The 19,096-nt window shown below is 38.5% G+C and overlaps 1 protein-coding gene across 3 annotated transcripts; it reads right to left on the bottom strand.

Annotated features, from left to right (window-relative positions):
* Positions 1-68: 68 nt before the first annotated feature.
* gipc3 (GIPC PDZ domain containing family, member 3) lies at positions 69-14,556 on the bottom strand. Of its 3 annotated transcripts, none has more exons than XM_056379099.1 (6): positions 14,166-14,556; positions 8,695-8,880; positions 8,082-8,262; positions 3,827-3,936; positions 3,204-3,282; positions 69-1,555 (listed from the first exon to the last, which is right to left on the bottom strand). In XM_056379099.1, exons 1-6 carry the CDS (start codon positions 14,457-14,459, stop codon positions 1,404-1,406), a joined length of 1,002 nt encoding a protein of 333 aa, XP_056235074.1. In that variant the 5' UTR covers positions 14,460-14,556; the 3' UTR covers positions 69-1,403. The 3 variants fall into 3 exon arrangements, with proteins under 3 accessions (XP_056235074.1, XP_056235073.1, XP_056235075.1); XM_056379098.1 differs by having other exon boundaries at positions 3,204-3,285; positions 14,166-14,555; XM_056379100.1 differs by lacking the exon at positions 14,166-14,556 and adding an exon at positions 9,728-9,890 and having other exon boundaries at positions 3,204-3,285.
* Positions 14,557-19,096: the final 4,540 nt, after the last annotated feature.

The raw sequence follows: 19,096 nt of genomic DNA, 5'->3' as shown, positions 1-19,096 counted from the left end.
TGGCATGTGACTGTACATATACATAAAGGAAATAAACTTCTCTGTTAAACACACACAAGCTTGATAAATATGATTTCAACCTTTTTACTTACAGTTTAAACATGTAAAATGTACCATACATTTTCAGGGCTTCATAAAGAGGTGTAATCATATACAAAGTGTTAAAACAAAACATCACTATCAGACAAATACTGATGTTGAACAATAGCCAGAATGAATGAAGTTGAGTAAAACATCATTTTGAAATTTTGTCAGTTCAGTGATTACTTGCCTACATGTGCACTGAGAATATGATTTAATACCTTATTCATGTTGTCTGGTGAGCCAAAAAACATAACTAAAAAACCAACAGTTTCATGTGCACTTACCCTCTCTTCAGTAAATGCTATCCAGTGCAGAGACAGACAAATAAACAAACTAAGAACATTGATAAAGGCTACAACAACCTAGTATATTTACATTCTCTCTGAATATGTGACATGTTATTTTAATAGTAGTGATGATGAAAACCTTCATTTTTACAGGGATTTCCAAGGAACTGGTTTTCATGCACAAAAACTATCTTTATTTGTTTAGTTTTTTATTTTTATCATGGGAAATTATGGCTTGGGTTCCTGTTTGACAGTAATGATCATATGGGAAACTGGATTGCAGAGCAGTGGTTTCACATTGCCCTAGCTGGTGTTCACTCATGATTTAATGTTCAGATAAGAGGTTTGATTAATGTCTTAAAATAGAAAAGCAAGTCCTGATCAATAACTTACTTGAAGGACTGTGGATATTTTGATTGCAATGATTTTTTTTTTTGAAGATTTAATTGCAGGGGTGCCACTTTGCTTGGAAAAGGTGAACCAATTTTATATAAATATAGTGAAAACCTACCAACATTATGTGACACACCGATCTCTAGCTTGTAAAGGTTGTTGTTAATGGAGAAGCAGAGTAATACATTCTGACTTTAAAATGACAAATATGTCTCCTCGTTCCTCACCTGCTTTCCCAGTGGGTTTTCATCAGAGCAAAAGGGTTTGCTTATCTGACTTCCTGGATTCCTAGATGACTGGCTGATTGTTGACTGTTTTGCAGTCATGTTTCCTAACTCACTGCTTATGTGTCCTGTAGCCTACAAAATGGTCTATATGTATGGGGAGGGAGGCGTAAAAAACTTTTATTTTTAATCAAAATTTCATTTGGTGAACCAGCAGATTTCACTGCTGCAGTTGTCCACCATCAAAAAACAAATTATTGTTATTTGACTGTTCAAAGTGAAATGGCTGAATGAATAACAGTTCCAATCATGGTTTTATAGTGATTAAGAATTAATGTCAGGGCTAGGAAGGCAATGTTAAAGCTTCCTTTTTTTTTTTATTTTACTCTCACTTTTTTGTCTAAACAGCAAATGTTTAGATTCTGCCATTCTTGACGTCTCCAATAGCCCCCCATACATCAAACAAGAACACATCAGGGAAAGCAAAATCTCCCAGAACTGAATCCAAGGCCTCTGCAAAGTCATCAGGGTTCTTCTTGTCTTTGCCTGCTTCCACAATTGTGGTTGCTGCAGAGAAAAGGGGACACAAAAGTTTAAGTTAGAGTTCTGTTCAAGTTTTGTTTCTCACCAGCGAAGGCCACAACAGGCACCAAAACCCATTTAGGTCAGATTTCTTGTCTTTTACTGCATAAAAGTGGCCCATTGACAAAATGCTGCTTTAAATTTATCCAGAAGTATCACCGTTTCAGGTTTAATCATAATCTCGATGTCAAAAAGGTAGCCAAGACATGAACTAAACTGGAAAAATGCACCATGCAACCCTGTTGATTTGAATTTACTCATAATGCTGCAATTTTTGTTTAACAAAAACACACAAAAGATACATTTGGCTGTTGTCACCCCAGTGATGTCAAATTGTACTTATGAACCTCTGCAATTTTGAATGTGGGTCACAATATTCATGGAACACCCAAGTATGTGTGGGGAAACACTGAAAAGACAAGATGAGCATGAATACTGTGCATATCCCATAGTATCTTCTTCTCATCTATTTTTCTTTACATCAGGGCTTACATTAAATATGACATACAGTAAATTAAAATGTACTCAGTCTGCATCTTAATGTGCAGGAAATATACATTCAAAATGAAAATAACATCTCCTAAAAACTGTATCTTGCATTATGCAGACGTACTCAACAATGTTCAAATTGCATTCAAGATGAATGCACTGTCACATTACTTAAATCTGCTCTCAGTCACGTGTCACTATCATTTAACTATGTACATTTTTTTACCCCAAAAAAAAAGTATCTCAAAAAGACTAACAAGATTTCTATGTGCATGAATATACAGTATATTAGTAAAACATTGACTTGGATCATGATGTACATATAGTAGCTGAATGTTGTAGAATTAGGTCAACAACAGCTTTTCCAGTATTTTTCTTAGACCAAAATATGCAACCAAGAATGTTTATGTAGGCTAACATCCAAGTAAACAACAAAATGAAGGACACATTTAGGAATCATTAACCCATTTCATATTATATTAGGTCTAAACAGCTAAGGCCGTTGACCTTGAAAGTCTGGGAAAGGGAAAAGTACGTGCCCCCCTCATTCTTTATCTTAAAGTTGCAGTTGTGTTGGTAGGGATCTGAAGTGTCCCTCTAATTATGTATAATATTTCTGATAACACTACTTTTAGTGTTTATTCTTGACTTTGACAAAAAAAAAAAAAAATTCTTCCAAATTTTATTTTATTCATTTTAGCATATTGGCATACATGACATCTCCATGATGATCAAACTTCCTTGGCTGAGAACAGCTGTGAAATGGGTGGAAGAAAGCTCTGGGAAAATAAATGCTCAGCTATTCGGGAGTCATCAGAGGGCATTGCCAAAAACACAGGAGCTCACCAGCTGAAGCCAAATTAAATTTCAAAAATGTTAAGGGGAAAGAGGTGCACCCAAAAAAATATGAACATACCATAAATAGCAAAAATCACACAGAAAATTTGTCTTGGGATCAAAGCAGGCTGGTATATCCCAGCATGCCAGAGGGGCATTCAGCCACCATGGACTGTAAAGCCTCAGTAAATCCCACAGACTCCTGGGTTTGTGTATGAATAATCTATATATCACTTCCTTACATCCCTACATGGACTGAAAGGTAATGTCTATTTTAAGGACACAAATGTTCTGTGGATGATCTTACCCAGCTCCAGATCTCTGATGCCCATGTAGCTCTCCAGCAGGTCATCCACTTTCTTTGTGGCCTGTTCTTCAAACTCATTCTGCTGGCAGAGCAGAGAGGAAATACAGAGGTGTTACTGGAAACTCACTGGTGTTCACGCTCTAAATATGGTGATAGAAACTCTGTGAGAGCTCCTCTTCTCATGCCAAAAATATGCATCGGCCAAGAATATCCTTGGCTACAGTTTATCACTTGCCTTTGTGTTATGTAAATATATCAAAGTTTATTGATGAAGATGTCGACTGTTTACTTGAAAAATGTTCCGAATTTGCTGCTTCTTGAAAACCCAACAAACCTTTTCAGCCTCTAGATCTGTGGGTTTCACATCACAGATCAGTGTGGGACAGTAGGCTTTTAATTGGCTGTGAGCATGACTCAGCACATCAAACAACCTCAGAACAAAGGATGTTCAAGACAAGATCAACCCGTTTGTAACCGTAAAACCTGTACATAAATGATACACAATTCAATGATGATTTTATTATTGTAGTTAAAGAATAAAAACTGTATGAGAAAGACATTATCATATTGCATTCAAACTAAAGTTCCCATCGTCATTGTTCAGCAGAGCGTGTGAACCTCACCACTTCCTGAACTGTAGCAGCACCCTTGGAGCGAAGACGCAGTGTCTCCTTTCCGTTCACCATCTTGCCCTCGTTGGATTTTGGCACTCTGGTCCTCATTCCAATCATGTCTAATCCCACACACACACACACACACACACACACACACACACACACACACACACACACACACACACACACACACACAAACAAGGATCACACACACACACACACACACACACACACACACACACACACACACACACACACACACACACACACACACACACACACACACACAAACAAGGATGACAACATTTAATCAAATTAAAAACAAACAGTCTATGGACCTCTGAAGTTGTATTAAGATGACTGTTGGGTCATTGGGTTCTTGTTCATATTTCTGCATAGGCCCTTCTTCAGTTAATCACTTTGACTGGACGGCCAACTCAAGGGAGAGAACACTCAAAGCTTCAAAAATAGTTTTATACCCTTGACCTGATCTATGCTGCAACACAGTTTTATTGCAGAGATAAAAGTACAGAGAGTTCCTTGGATTTCATGGCTTGGTTTGTGTCCTGACATACAGTGTGAATTGTGGGAACTTATATACACAGACTTTCTTACCTATGTCCAGTCAATTCAGTTTGCCTGAGGTGGTTTCCAGTCAAGTTTTAGACACATCAAGGACAATTAAAGCAAACAGTATGCACCTGAAGTTCAGTAACTTTGGTTGTGATGTTGCATCTCATCCAAAGAAAAAGTGTTGAGTCAGTGATGTTTGTATGAAATCATTCCTTGATTAGAACACTTCCACTAAACAAGGAGTTCTGTATCAGTTTGAATGTGACTCATGGATTTCCAGTCCATCTGTTTCCCCATGTACTCTTGTTTGTGTTAACAATAAAGTTGCTGACTGTGAATCATCTGCGGAGATTTACAGAAAGATATTACCATTATCATTAATGTCCTTTTGAGGCCACAATAGCTGCATGGTTTCTGGGATTTCAATGCCGTGTGGGTCAGTTGGTCCACCACTGTGCTCCACCACTGTGGTCCACACTAAAATATTTAAACAACTACAGAATGAGTGCCATGAAATTCTGTAGAGAAACCCATGTTCCTCAGGGGATAAATGTGACTTTGGTGACTTAATAACCTTTCATTTAGTGTCACCTTGAGGTCACTGTTATCACAAACCAGGGAAAGACCAAAACTTCTAGGCTACTGGGATATGACAAATCTTTGTACAGATGTTCACAGATGAATCCCTGACTTTTCCTCCAGCGCCACCATGAGGTCGAAATTTGTGGTCTTGAGTGAAGTGTCTTGACAACTATAAGATGGATTGCCATGAAATTTGGTTCAGACAGAATGAACTGTAATAACTTTGGTGATCCCCTAACGTTTGGTCCAGACATCGTGTCAAATTTGTCATTTGTCTAATACTTCGATAAATTACCTGCATATATTCCCTTCAGCCTCAACTGTGGCTAATTAGCAAATAATGGCATGCTAACACACTGAACTGAGATTGTGAAGATGATAAACTGAATAGCTACCTGTTAAACATCTGCATGTTTGAATTGTGAGCAGGCTGATATGTGTAGCTTGTAGTCTTTCATTGACATGAGTGATTTTTTTTTCCTACATATCAAGTCAGTAACTGTTTCTCACTGAGTTATTTTCAACACACACCCAGTGGGGTTCTGTGCAAAAATGCACATCTGTTTTGAATGATACTGGTTCAGAAGAGGAATTGAACCCCAGGTCAGGGGTCGAAAATCAACTACGTCAACGATACTGAGGAAGATACTACTGTATGTAGCCTGCTTGTCCCTCTGCAAGCTGCGTTATACGGTCTAATGGTGATGATCAGACCTCTAATAGAGATAACAAATACTGCTAATTGGAACCGAAGTTTCACCCACCTGTGGACCTGCCTATATAAATGTGACATGTACTTGTTGCCACCACAAACACTGCAGAATCATGTGGGACAAGATTAAAAGTTCAGTTGTAAATCAGCATGGCAGATAGCAAACACTAAATAGAAGAACACTAGTTAAAAACACGACTGAGGCCTCAATACTGACACTCAAATTGTCACAATCACAAACTGTTTTTTTGATTTCAGGATTACTGTATTTGTACTGTTATATTACACTCCTATTTTCACCACTGTATTTGTGGGTCTGGGTGTTTCTCCTCCTCACCCATATCATTCAAATTGTTAACATTTTCCTCTGAGTCTTGTCTGGTTAAATCAGGGGTTAAAAGTTCATTACTAGGATGAAGTCTTACATACATGCAATCTTGAGTTGAGATTGTTTTCTCAAAGATTTTGTTGTCCCTCAATAACATGAAGCGAGGTTACACTGCACTAAGAGATACAGATTCCTGACTTCAGGAAGTAAGCCCATTGACCATGGATTTGATTTCCTGTCTGATAAGCGAGATTCTGGGCTCCCACCCAGCTGTTTTTCCACTTCCACGTTCTAAGTCAGATGCAATAAATAAACCACTTAATATACTTTTGACAGGTAAAATATTTCTTGCAAGGGAAAGAGAAGAAGGACGACCTCATGGACAGAGAGTGTCCCTAAAAAAGGTCATGAGTTCAAAGCGCAAAAAAAGAGTGATCATTACCAAGATAAATAAAGTAATCAGACCTAATCCAATCTTGCCTCAGTGTAACTCAAGATATAAAAACAAATACAAAATCTGTTCTATTTTTATGTCTCTATTTCTTATGTGGACCAAAGTTTGGACAGTCATCTAAAGTACCCTACTTTCTAATATGCCTTGCAGTCACACAGCCAAGGAATTTGTAGGTATATGATCCAAATTCTAACTTGCTATACTTACGTGTTCATGTACTATATTTGTGATTACCAGTTTGAGTTTTAAAAGTTCAGAGAGAGGAGATTTTGGCCAGCTTTTTAAGGGGTTGAGAAATCCTTAGCAAAAGGCTACAATTGGGTTTAGGTTAAGGTATTGGCAATCTTTTTGGTTAGATGTGTAGTTGCAACATTTAAGGTCAGAATTAGGGGCTAACAAATGCCTCTTGGGAAAAAGGGTCCTCATAGAAGTACAGACATGCATGTGGATGTGTGTACCTGTCCGTGGAGGGCGTTTCATGGTTGTTTCTGTATTCCTATAAAGCTGTATTTCTTTTCTGCTTGTCTTTTGCCTCCAGTTGAATTGTAAACTAAAAATGAACCTTAAAATATTAAAAAGCATCACTGTGCAGTATCCACTTTTTGAAGAGCCTGCGTTTCTCCTGTGGTCGCGATGTGAAAAATCGCTCAAAGCCTCTGTAATTTTGTCTGTGCATGGTTGGGAATGAAAACTTACTTCAGTAACTGCATTGAAATAGCTGATTTTCAATGCACTGCATACTTACTTACTGACAAAAACCAAAGTATTTTATTTTCCCTGTTATATCACAGACTCAGTCAGTAAACAGGAACTGGATTTCCTTACAGCCAAAAAGATTTATTTTGTTTCCATCTTTTGCTAACATTTTTTGAAACTGTAGATATCTGGTTTTACAGTTTATTTTATTGGATTATCAAGATAAACTATAAAACCGATCCAATTTTGAGCATCCACTGTCACACGATAATGGCTGAAGCTTAACAACCACTACCATCATACTGGTCAATTAATTGTAGCAACAAAGTTAACAACTTTTCCAGACCCACTGGAAGAGTAAACAGGTGGCGTCTCCGCTTCCTGTTTGGCTGATAAGAGGGGGTGGGGAAATCAACAGAGTACTGAATTCCATCAACGACTCAGGCTATATGTGGACAACTGGGAAGAGCCTCCTGATTAGGAATGGTTCTTCCATGGACAATCCTATCATAAAAAAAAAAATTTAAAAAAAGCTTAGGATACAATGGTAGGAAATAGAAATGTTTATTTTATTCCACTCCTTAATCCAATGTTTTCACTTCCTGCTTCTTGGCACCAATAGCCCTGCTGGTTTTCATTCATCTATTCATGAGTGGCTTTATATTTTGGGATGTGAGTGATTACAAGGTCCCGGATTCAGAAAGAATGGATACTAACATTTTTAGTCCAAATGAGCATGTCCAAAGACTGAGTGCTAATGGTATCAGTGCACAGGCTCAGTTTCAACTAATGCTGTAAGTAGTGTAAATAATATTATGTTTGATCTCACAAGCCAGTTTTGACTGATTTCCATGAAGTACAAGTTTAAGATTTATAGTCTGTATGACCGTATACCCAGCACAAAACATTTTCCACTCACCAAAGGCCTTCTTGGGTCCGACCAGGCGGAGAGTGAAGGGTATGCCTCTCGGTTGCTCTTTTAGCATCTTAGCCACCTCATAGTGTCGACACCCTACAATGCTCTGGTCATTAATGGCCTCGATGTGGTCACCAACACATACAGTCTTCAGCCGGTCGATAGTACTGCCCTCTTTTATCCTCTGAAAAACAAAACAAGAAAAACATCACAAACATAGATGCCCAGTCCTATAAAGTGCCTGATATTCTATTCATATAAGGTGAGCAAACCTATCATTAAACTTTAACGGTGCATATGTATCCTTAATTCTTTAGCAAAATAAAGCTGTTACAAACTAAACCCTTACCGTTTTATGTGACAATAAATGGGAGGTAATCTCTTCAGAAAGAGAGTTTACATTACACATAACATGGGACCAGAAAGTTTAGACTGACCAAATGAGGATTCAAGAGGCTCAAGCTATTTTAATGAGGGTTCTTTTCCTACAATGAAACCTTCAAGCATTTTTTTTTTTTTTTTTTTTTAATAAGGCCAGCAAGTAACTCAAGTCAGTTCTCAGTTAACAATGCAAATTTATTGTTCTTCAGCGTATCATGCTCTACCAGTCATTCACCTTAATGAAAGCGTATCCAGCTCCATTGTCTGTGATAGTGAGGCCCAATGCATCTTCTGTCTTTGTCACCTCCACCTCCTTGGTTTCTCCTCTGACGTGAGCAAAGATGAAGTCTTCCAGTCCGATCTGTCCCCCCAGTAGTTTCTGCATGTCCACTTTATGAGAGTTCAGAGTGCAGAACAGGATCTGAGGCAAGGACATAGGGGTGGGGTGGGGGTGTTGATTGTATGTTCATTATCGTTTTCAGAATCTAATAATCATATTAAGAAAATCAATAACCTACATTTTGTTTTCAATACATTTTGGTACCTATCGTTTTTGTGCCTACCAATGCACGATAAACATTTTTACAATTTTCCACCAAGATGCAAGACCAGAACCAAATGAAGGAATTATATTAAAAATACATTTCACTTGAATGTATAGATTTACAACCCTGTTTCCAAAAAAAGTTGTAACGCTGTGTAAAACGTAAATAGAAACAAAGTGATGATTTGCAAAACAGTGAAACCCCATATTTAATTGAAAATAGCACAGATAGAACACATCAAATGTTGAAACTGAGAAATTTCGTTGTTCTTTTGAAAATTATATGCACATTTTGAATTTGATGCCTGCAACATGTTGCCTCACCTGCTCTTTGAACAACACTAAGCGTTTGGGAACCGAAGAGACCAATTGCTGTAACTGAAAGTGGAATGTTTTCCCATTCTTGCTTCATGTACGATTTGTTTGGGGTCTCCTTTGTCGTAGTTTACGGTTCATAAGAAGCCAAACATTTTCATTGGGTGACAAGTCGGGACTGCAGACAGGCCTCATTTGCCACGAAGCTGCCATGCTGTTGTAATACATGCAGAATGTGGTTTGGCATCGTCTTGCTAAAAGAAAAAAAAAAAAAAAAAAAAAAGCAAGGCCTTCCCTGAAAAAGACGTCGTCTACTTGGCAGCATGTTGCTCCAAAACCTGTATATAGCGTTCAGCATTAATGGTGCTTTCAGGTTACCCATGCCATGTGCACTAATGCACCTACATACCATCACAGTCGCTGGCTATTGAACAGTGCGCTGATACCAAGCCGGATGGTCCCTGTCCTCTTTAGCCCTGAGGACACGGCGTCCATGATTTCCAAAAGGAATTTCAAATTTTGACACGTGAGACCACAGGGCAGTTTTCCCAATTCGCCTCAATCCATCTTAAATGAACTCGGAACCAGAGAAGGCGGTGGCGTTTCCGGATCTGGTTTATAGTCTGTACGGTTTCCTCGTTGAGTGAAGTCCATGCGGTGATGTCCGCTACAGAACCGTGTCTGTTTTTAATGCAGTGCCGTCTGAGGGCCCGAAGACCACGGCCGTCCAATATTGGATTTCGGCCTTGTCCCTTGCTTGCAGAGATTTCTTCAGATTCTCGGAATCTTTTAATGATATTGTTTGATGTAGAAATCCCAAAATTATTTGCAATTTTACGTGGAGAAACATTCTTAAGTTGTTGCGCGTCATTTGCCAGCGCAGTCTTTCACAGAATGGTGAACCCCTCCCCATCGTTACCTATTAAGACTGAACCGCTCTGGAATGCTCTCTTCATACCCAGTCATGTTACTCACCTGTTGCCAGTTAACCTAGTTAATGTGTCTTTCTTTCTTGAGCATTTCACAACTTTTCCACTCTTTTGTTGCCACTGTCCCAACTTTTTTAAAAACGTTGCAGGCATCAAATTCAAAATGGGCATAAAAACAATGACATTGCTCAGTTTCAACGTTTGATGTGTTGACTTTGTGCTATTTTCAATTAAATATGGGGTTTCAATGTTTTGCAAATCACATTCTGTTTCTATTTTACGCAGCGTCCCAACTTTTTTGGTAACGGTTGTAAATTTATGCATCCCAGTGAAATGTATTTCTGATATCACAATGCCTTCATTTGTTTCTGGTCTTGCATCCTAACTGCAGCTAAAACAGACAAAAGTGACTGTAAAATGAAAATGTAAATAGAACTTGAGAATCTGAAGGAAGGGAATGGGCACAGAAGACAAATGTGCAACTTGAAGAGCTTCCACAGGTAGTATTGACCAGTAATTATTAATTAACCATCAACACATAAGAAAGTCTCTGCATTTGATACCAACTTAAACGTTTTTTTTCCTAAACTTACATTACAAATTAAATAATTGACAAATTAATTTTGATGAATTCATCAATTCAGAGTTCATTATATGTTTACGCACAGAAAATGAGAGTGAGGCTAATTGTTTCTGCCCTAATCATGCAGCAATACCAGGTTCCTCCTGTTTTGTTACTTCTTTAGATGTGCTGTACAGAGATTAAACACCAGATGGCAGTAGAGCCATGCAATTAGTTTTTTTCTATTGTGGCCATTTTGTTGTGAGTCATAATTGTGATGCCTCATCAACACCCTTTGTATATTTCAAGCTTAATGTTTAGGCCTAAAAATAAGCAAACAAGCAAGTTAGATTGTTTTTTTTTGTTCTTTAGGAGTTGAGTGCAAAAATCTTTGTTGTTTTCAATGGTCAGTGGTTGAATTAAGCATTAGAGTCATTCAATAATAATAAGTAGCTGGTAGTAATACACACTTATAGATAAAAAACCTTTTCTCCAAAGTGTTGTGTGACTCAATCTCAGGAACAAAACATAATAATTGCCATGTATTTTATGTGTTTTAAATAACACCATTTGCACCTTTGATTAGATTGCAGGATTGAACCTGTCAATCTCTCTTACAGTCTACTCATAGTGTATTTCTTATTCTGAAAAATTTAAAAAAAAAAATCCCCCCTAATTCTTTTTTATACTTTAAAATTATATTTGGATTCAAAAGTAGCTTTTGTTTTTGCAAAAATCTCCCAGGTCTTAAATTTGGTATTCTGAAACCAAAAGTTAAAGGTCATGTTTAACTTTATAATCCATAGCGGAAATCCAAGATAACCCGGGTGAACTGTTGGCGCAGTTCCTCTTAGATATTGCACATTGTAATTCTCTTGGCAAGTAGAATAGTCTGACTGCAGTCCAAGGTCTTCTCTGGCATCTGCTCTATAGCTGTACTGTAACTTTATGCTGCTGCTGTTCAGTCCACAGGAGGTCAAGGAAACTGCTGCACTTCTCACTATCACCAACTAATTGACTGATATTTCTCATAGAAAGTCTGACTGCAGTTCAAGGTCTTGTAGATATACAAGTTGTTAAATAAACTATTATCGAAATATTGTATGATTTAGAAACAAAACCATTCAATTGTGTAATTTATTGATTCCCTTAAGACCAAAAAAACCCAAGAGGACTTACTGACTGTTTCTTGTCATTTTGATTGTAGGGAGAGTACATTAGAAATAAATTGACAGCATAGTCTGGCCCAATTTAAAATGCTAAAGATTCAAAATTAATTAAAAAAAAAAAAAAATGTATTGTAATGTATTTGCCACAACGTGATGCTGCAACCTTTGCATTTTTTATTTGTAATAATGTATCCAAAAACAGACACCTCACAACCCATAGAATCCTGAATCTTACATTATCAGATTATTCTTCTGTGGCACTCCAAGTCATTCAGCATTTTTAGTATTTAGCATTTGGGTTTGGAAACTTGCATAACACTTGCAAACAGGCCAATCCATACGACACAATCATGACTGGTTGCCTGATAAGATCATCAAGGTTTGTTGCTATGGAATGTATATTACATTACATTATCACTTCATCTCTAGTCATTTATGTTCAGAAGGTAGCAATACACAGATAGGACAAGCCTTCATGGTGGCCTTCATAACAACACTGATAAGTAGAGAGGCCAATGCTGAATATTTATTGTTCTGTTGCTGAGTGTGTTACCATAACATACTTGAGAAAGCAGCAGGACACCAGCATGTTTGCTGCATCTTTACTTAAAATTTAAAAAAAGGTTCAAATCTTTTTATAAGCAAGTTGCAGTGATACCAGTTGTGAATATAATCAGCGATGATGTTTATTTTACTACAAATTGCTGCAGTAAACCAGATTCCAGAGACAAGATGTTCACAAGTACAAGATAGAAAATAGTGTCTTTCCTGAACTACCATATTCCTCCTGCACATGCTTTGATCACTCTACAGTTGTGTCTTCTGCCAGCTGTTCTGGATAAATGTCCTCTAAATGCCTTTCTGAAATGCAGAAAATTAAGTGCAAGTTCTTCTGTGATATCTGCGTGGAAGTCTGTACCTCAAACAGCCAGTGGCCTTTTGTTGTGCTGAGTATTTAGAGCAGCATCAGGCTGCAGTTTGGTTTGCTCCGCCCTGACCTACTAAAGGTTGAGTGAGTACGCTTTTTCTCAAGGATTCTGGTCTTGCTGCTGCTGCTTTAGCCTAACTGCAAACCACACATTTGATCCACTACCGTGCTGTGAATTAACTGTTTAGTCGCATAATGTTGTATAACCATTACAAATGCTAATTACCTGAAATTTACTATTTGATATCTCTAAAGCACAAACAATACAGTCACTTGCTATATTTGAGTTGGTATTTATTGTAATGTTACATCCTGAATTATCTGAAAGGTGAATTATCATTTTTACACATGCACAAATCATATGGAGTAGGACTCAGACTGTGAATAGTTGTCAACAAATGTCTTTTAATATCTTTTGACAAGCTTTTTCTAGTCTTAGAAAATAACCCAAGTGATGGCATCAGGGGATTATCATTGGCCTTGCATGCTACAACATAATAAAAAGAAAGTGTGTGTGGGCATTTACAAGGCAGAAATGGTATAACGGTAAGTTTCTAATGTGTGCAACATGACAAATGTAGGATCCAGTGTTTCTGGAGATACACCTATATAGGGACTATCTCAGCCTGTGTTGAGACTACACTACATCACTGGAGAGGCCCTTTGAAAGGCTGTTATTTGACCATATTACCTCCTTAAAGTATGTGCTGAAATGAAGCACTGCTGCCTTAATGCTGATAATCATCCATCAGATTATTTCCAATGAATTAGGCAAAATAAGTGCAGTAATTATCTGTAATAAGTAACAGATCGGAATTTTGAAGATATTTGCTTTCATCTGGCAGCATTATCTCTTCTTATTTTGTCATGTGAATAACTTTTAAAATAAAGTTGGTTTTGTTTTGCCCCAATTTCACTTTCATTACTGTAACTTGCTGTGCCCTACAGTATGTGTGGTGTTTACTGACTACAGAACACTATGTGGTTATTTGTTTCCATTATTGATCCTGGTCAAGGCGCAGACGAGTATAGAGTCTGGCAGACAGTAGCGAGGGCAAATGATCTTCAATAGTGCATCATGGAAAAACGCCTAGACTGGAAACCTAACACCTATTTGCCTGCCAGACCAGAAATGGCCTGCCAGACCAGAAATGCAGGAAGGGAATGCAACCATTTGTTTTTTCTCTTCATCATCATAAGTGGAAATGGTAATAAGTAGTCTGACAGTGTTTACAAGCATAGCTGTGTTTGTTTTGTACCTCTGACGGGGAGATGTTGAACACTTCTGCGATCTTGGCGTACAGCTCCTTGACATTGGTGAATCCGTGGATGCGGCCTGTGGGACTGCCATGAGCCAGCTGTGTGTGGAAGATGAGCCTAGGTCTTGGGTATTCTGGTGGGCCCGGTGGTGGTGGTGAAGGAGGAGGAAGCGGAGGCGCTGTTGGCTCCACACACCCTTCATTCTGGCTGTGGTTCTGGGCCTTCTGCTCCTCCATGGCTTCAGCCCCTGCTGCCTTAGTGTCCTGCGGGCTCATAGCCTCCCCGTTCTGCATTGGCCCCAGCTCAGGTGTGTGGTCCTCCTCTGGGAGCCCTGGTGCTGCGCTGCTCTGGCAGGGAGAGAAACACTGCCCTTCCTCCTGTTTAGCTGATCAACCAGCCACCCACAGCTTTGTGGTGAAGAGTGCAGATGAATTAATGATGAGAGTAGCCTGGTAACAGTATCTGGAAGAGGCCAGCCAGGCCCTACCAGGTAGAAACCCAATACCCTTTGAGTTGAGGATTGTATGTGTTACACCTGAGACTCTAGCAGCTCATGCAAAGAGAACACAAACAAAACACATCAGGTAAAGGTTTCTTCATAAACTTGACACGGTTGAGAATCTAATTCCCTGTATCAGTCTGGCTGCAAGACGTGTTGCACACACATGATCCTGAATGTGTCAACATTCCTCTGGAGTATGAAAATGCCCCGCATATCTGCAAACTGACTTCCAAAGTGGGCTGTTTAGAAATGGCCACAGACAATGTCCCAGTGTTGTAGGTAAGATGATATCATTGGGTAAGGAGTAAGTGCCCCCACGCCTTCCTTCGTTGTCCACATTGAATGCAATAGCCTGTTGCTGGGGTGAATCCTTGGTGATGCACTGACCTTTTTGACCCCACAGACAGCCCACAGATACACTGTTGATGACAGTTTATCCCAGTAAACAGATGTTTTTAAATATCAGTTTCCTAACTTACTGTGCTACGCGTCAAAATAGCTGAGATGGATAGACTGAAACAGATAAAAGACCGTTACAAAACTCATCAGCCAACCCAACAAGACACAAAGCTTGAGCGAGTGCCTCAGCAGAATGGTTTTGCGAACAGTCTGTTTATTCTGAATAGTGGATAAATAGCCACGCGCTGATTAGCAATGACTTAATCAACATATTCCCATTTTGTTTCGTCATGGTGATCACTTGCCCTTAACAATCTTATTTGTCTCACTTTGTCCCAGGTGATGCGTTACTCATGCGAATCAGGGAAGTTTTCACGTTAGGACACAAAAATCTATCTATGTCCCTTTCGCATGTGAAATTCCAAAACAATCCCATTTTAAAACATCAGCTGGGAATGTGTTACCAGCACTGTGATTCCATTGTAATACACCTCAGACAAAGATTCTTTCCAAATTGGATATAAGGTATGTATTGACACTAAAAGAGGTTTTGAAATGCTCAGATACCTGATTTAAATTCCTAAAGTTAAAAATATTTCCTATTTGAATGGCAGTCACGTTCCCACAGTGTATGCTTCCAAACCATATAGCTTTACTTCAGTTCATCATTGTATAGTACAGCACTGCAATGCCCTGTTTTTTCCTGCTTCATAAGCATTTCTATACACCTGTGCTGTAATGTGCGTGGCTGCAGCTGTCTCTGCGTCATAGCTTGCTTTTTCCAGGCCAAGGTGCTGCTAGCCTCCCAAGGTTGGAGTGTTTACTCCAGCAGCTAATAATAAGGATCTCTCTGGCAAAACTTTCCTTCTGCTACAGATAATAGGCAGTCCTCTGAGCAAAGGACATCTTCCTTACTCCCCTTGCAGTGATAACCTCCATCTACATTTTTCAAAGCAAACAGATGTATGAGTTAGGCAACATCAGAGATGACAGACAGGCTCTAGTTTCTCAGATGTGTAACTGACAACACAAATACAAATATTTCTTTGGCTGCTTGTTTCCCACTTCCAAAGGACATGATCTTAACATAAAGCTGTCAGTTGTCTCGGGAGGTGAGATGACAGCAATTTCGTAAATCCTTTGCTTGCAAATTTAGTAGAAAACTGAAAGACAAAGTCCAAGCTGAAGGGATTAATGCATGTAAAACTTAAATTTTATATAAACAGTTCAAACAACAATGTAACATGCAGGATTCAAAACCACAACGGTCAGCACAACCTTCCTGACTCTACAGTGATTATGTAAGATAGAGAAGTACAAAACAAAATAATGAGAAACCAGTAAATGAAATCATACACATTTTTAAAATCTTCCCTTGTCATGTGAGTTCCAGCTCATTGGCTCTTAACACATGGAGTGTTTTTTGTTTTCGTTTTACTCAAGAACACTAAAGTCATTTACAAATATTGACCAGGTCAAGGGTGAGAAATTCAGGATTTCCTGATTCAGACTGTCAATATTAGCAAATAGTGTGGTCCTATAGGACTAATAGCATTTACTATAGCGACCAAGCATTTTTATTTATTATAATTCTTTATCTTCTTATTTGTTGTTTTTTTGTTTATGTGCAGTGATGGTTTGAAGGTAATAGTCATTTCAAATGTTTTTCTAATATACTCTTATACTCAATACTCTTATATACTATATAACCCCCTCTGTATTACAATTCACACACTTCACAAACATCCAGATGGCTAAGATATGGCCTAGAGATGCAATGTTTGTCTGCTGTGTGATATTGTGCAGGCTCCAAAATCGTCATTTAAAAATTTAGGAGGAGCCCCAATGCTAAATGATGGATCCCTTAACTGTATCTGTATCATAATGTGTTACCTTATCCAAAAATAATAGTTTCATATCTTTTCTGATGAATAGATATAGTTATTTCCAACAAGAATGCTGTTGACATAAACACAAAAGGCCACTCTACAAGACAGGGCCTCAAGGTCAGGTAGAAACAATATTATACATAGTTCATATTCCCAAACACATTTGGGATGAATCAAATTATCTCAAACCAACTAACACACTGTAAATCTTGAGTCCTTGGGTAGCTTCCCATTTTGCCCAATTATTAATCCTGCTTTCTCAGTGATGAATCAGCACAGAAAAGCCTGTTACTGCCTACACTCCATCAACACCCCCTTATTACATCACATACGTCCTTATGAAGCGTGATTTCCTCTTCTCTATCTGCTTTGTTTCCTGGCAGCGGAGACAGAAGGGAAGACCGGGGGCCGGCTGGTGTAGGCCAGATTGTGTGAGGGTGGTGTGTTTGCTGTGTCATGTGGCAATACACTGTCTCTTCTGTTCCTGGTGGCGTGGCGACGCCTGAGCTGCCTGGTGAGAAAAAAAGGCTTTCAATGCTGAGATTTGTGCACATTTCTCTAAACTTTTGCCAATGATTGGTTTTCTTTTCTCAATGTATTCAAGGTCTTTATCAATAGAGTGGCAAAACACTCTACTGATGAACTAAGAAAGCTGTATTGAAATCAGAGGGAATTTTGTAACTCACTGATTTGTCATGATGTGACGTATAAAATATGACATCCGGAAATTTTTTTGGGCAATTATTGTAATTGGCTCATTCCCCTTAACAATGTATTTCCAAAAATATCACTGTTAAAAAAACATTAATTCTCAGAGTACAAATATTAGAGCAAATAAGAAAAGCAGATAAGCAGATGTTAATTTTTGATTTAAGTTGTTTCTCAAAAGTCTTTATATATTCAAGTTTGTAAAATTTTATCAGCCAATACAGAAACTTGTAGATGTTCAAATGAATTTCTGCCATAAAAATCATTAAGATAGATTATTCAGGTTAGGTATTTCAAGTTTTAGGGGGGGGGGGGGGGTGGGTGGCTCCTCACATAGAGGTGATGGTTCAAGGTGAGCAAGTACTTTAGCACAACTTGCTTAAGGACACTTCAGATAATCACTGTAATGGAAGGAGAGAGTGGGGGCTGGAGTACTGGGGGATTTAAGCTCAAACCCTGGCTTTTAACATGACAAGATTGTCACAATACACCACCTATTGAATTATATTGCATAAAAAAAAACACATAAGGTAGTCACAAGTAACGCACAAATCCTCTAGTGTGACTACAATGTGACTTCACTGACAGTTTAAACTTTGGTCTTATGGCCTTGGTCTGCTGATTATACAGTAGGTGTGTGACTTTGCCATTTGTTGCGGCAGTTGTTGCCTTTTTCCCCAATGAGTAGGAGGTGAGAGAATTGGCCCTTCAATTAGCTACATGCACAATTCTGGGCTGAAATAAAGTGTTTTGTGCTGTGGCATTAGGATAAAAACCCCCAACTTTCCTTGCTCATTATGATTCATAAAACTAAAGTAATGTCACATTTTAACTGAATAGTTACTGCCAGCTTTTGTAGTCCATCAGATCAAAATACTCCATATTTGTTCTGAAACTGCTGTTAAGAAATCGTTATTTATTGTAGTTTAAAAAGCACAAATGCAGTATCTCTTTAACTCAAAATAGTAATATACCTTATATATCTAAACATTTCTGGTATTTACCCTCATACAGTGAAATTCAGCTTTCTATTGGTGGATGCAAAGCTGTATGTAAAATATTTCTAGTTACTGCCCCACCCTTGTGCACTGAACAGTTATCTTCTTTGTTACACGAGGCATGGTGTGATGTGGCACATGAAACACTGCTGTTCAATCACAATATGTATTCCCCATGTTGTTCACACGTGAAATCACACGTAAATTATTGATTATAAGGTCCACACTAGTGCTGTAATAACACAGGCCCTACCTTTATAGCTTTCAAGAAAGTGACAGCCCGACTACCATATTAGGCAATGGGCGGTCGTGAAAGGCAACTACCCCGTTCTGATTGGAGAACCCATCTGACATGACCGTTTTTTCTCAGGTCGTCGCCGACGCCGATTGGTTGGTTGACTTGGTCCGATTTAAGCTCATTATCTTAATCACCA

Source organism: Seriola aureovittata, chromosome 6 (genome assembly GCF_021018895.1).
Source record: "Seriola aureovittata isolate HTS-2021-v1 ecotype China chromosome 6, ASM2101889v1, whole genome shotgun sequence".
In the NCBI taxonomy this organism is placed as follows: Eukaryota; Metazoa; Chordata; class Actinopteri; order Carangiformes; family Carangidae; genus Seriola; species Seriola aureovittata.
Note: the sequence above shows the minus strand (reverse complement) of the source record. Positions and strands in the feature narration are given on the sequence as shown.

Coding starts and splice junctions, on each gene's coding strand:
- gipc3 (XM_056379098.1), bottom strand. CDS start 14,459: ATGCAGAACGGGGAGGCTATGAGCCCGCAGGACACTAAGGCAGCAGGG. Junction 3,937..8,081: donor CGGACCCAAGAAGGCCTTTG/GTGAGTGGAAAA, acceptor GTGTGGGATTAG/ACATGATTGGAATGAGGACC. Junction 1,556..3,203: donor CATCAGAGATCTGGAGCTGG/GTAAGATCATCC, acceptor TTTTCTCTGCAG/CAACCACAATTGTGGAAGCA.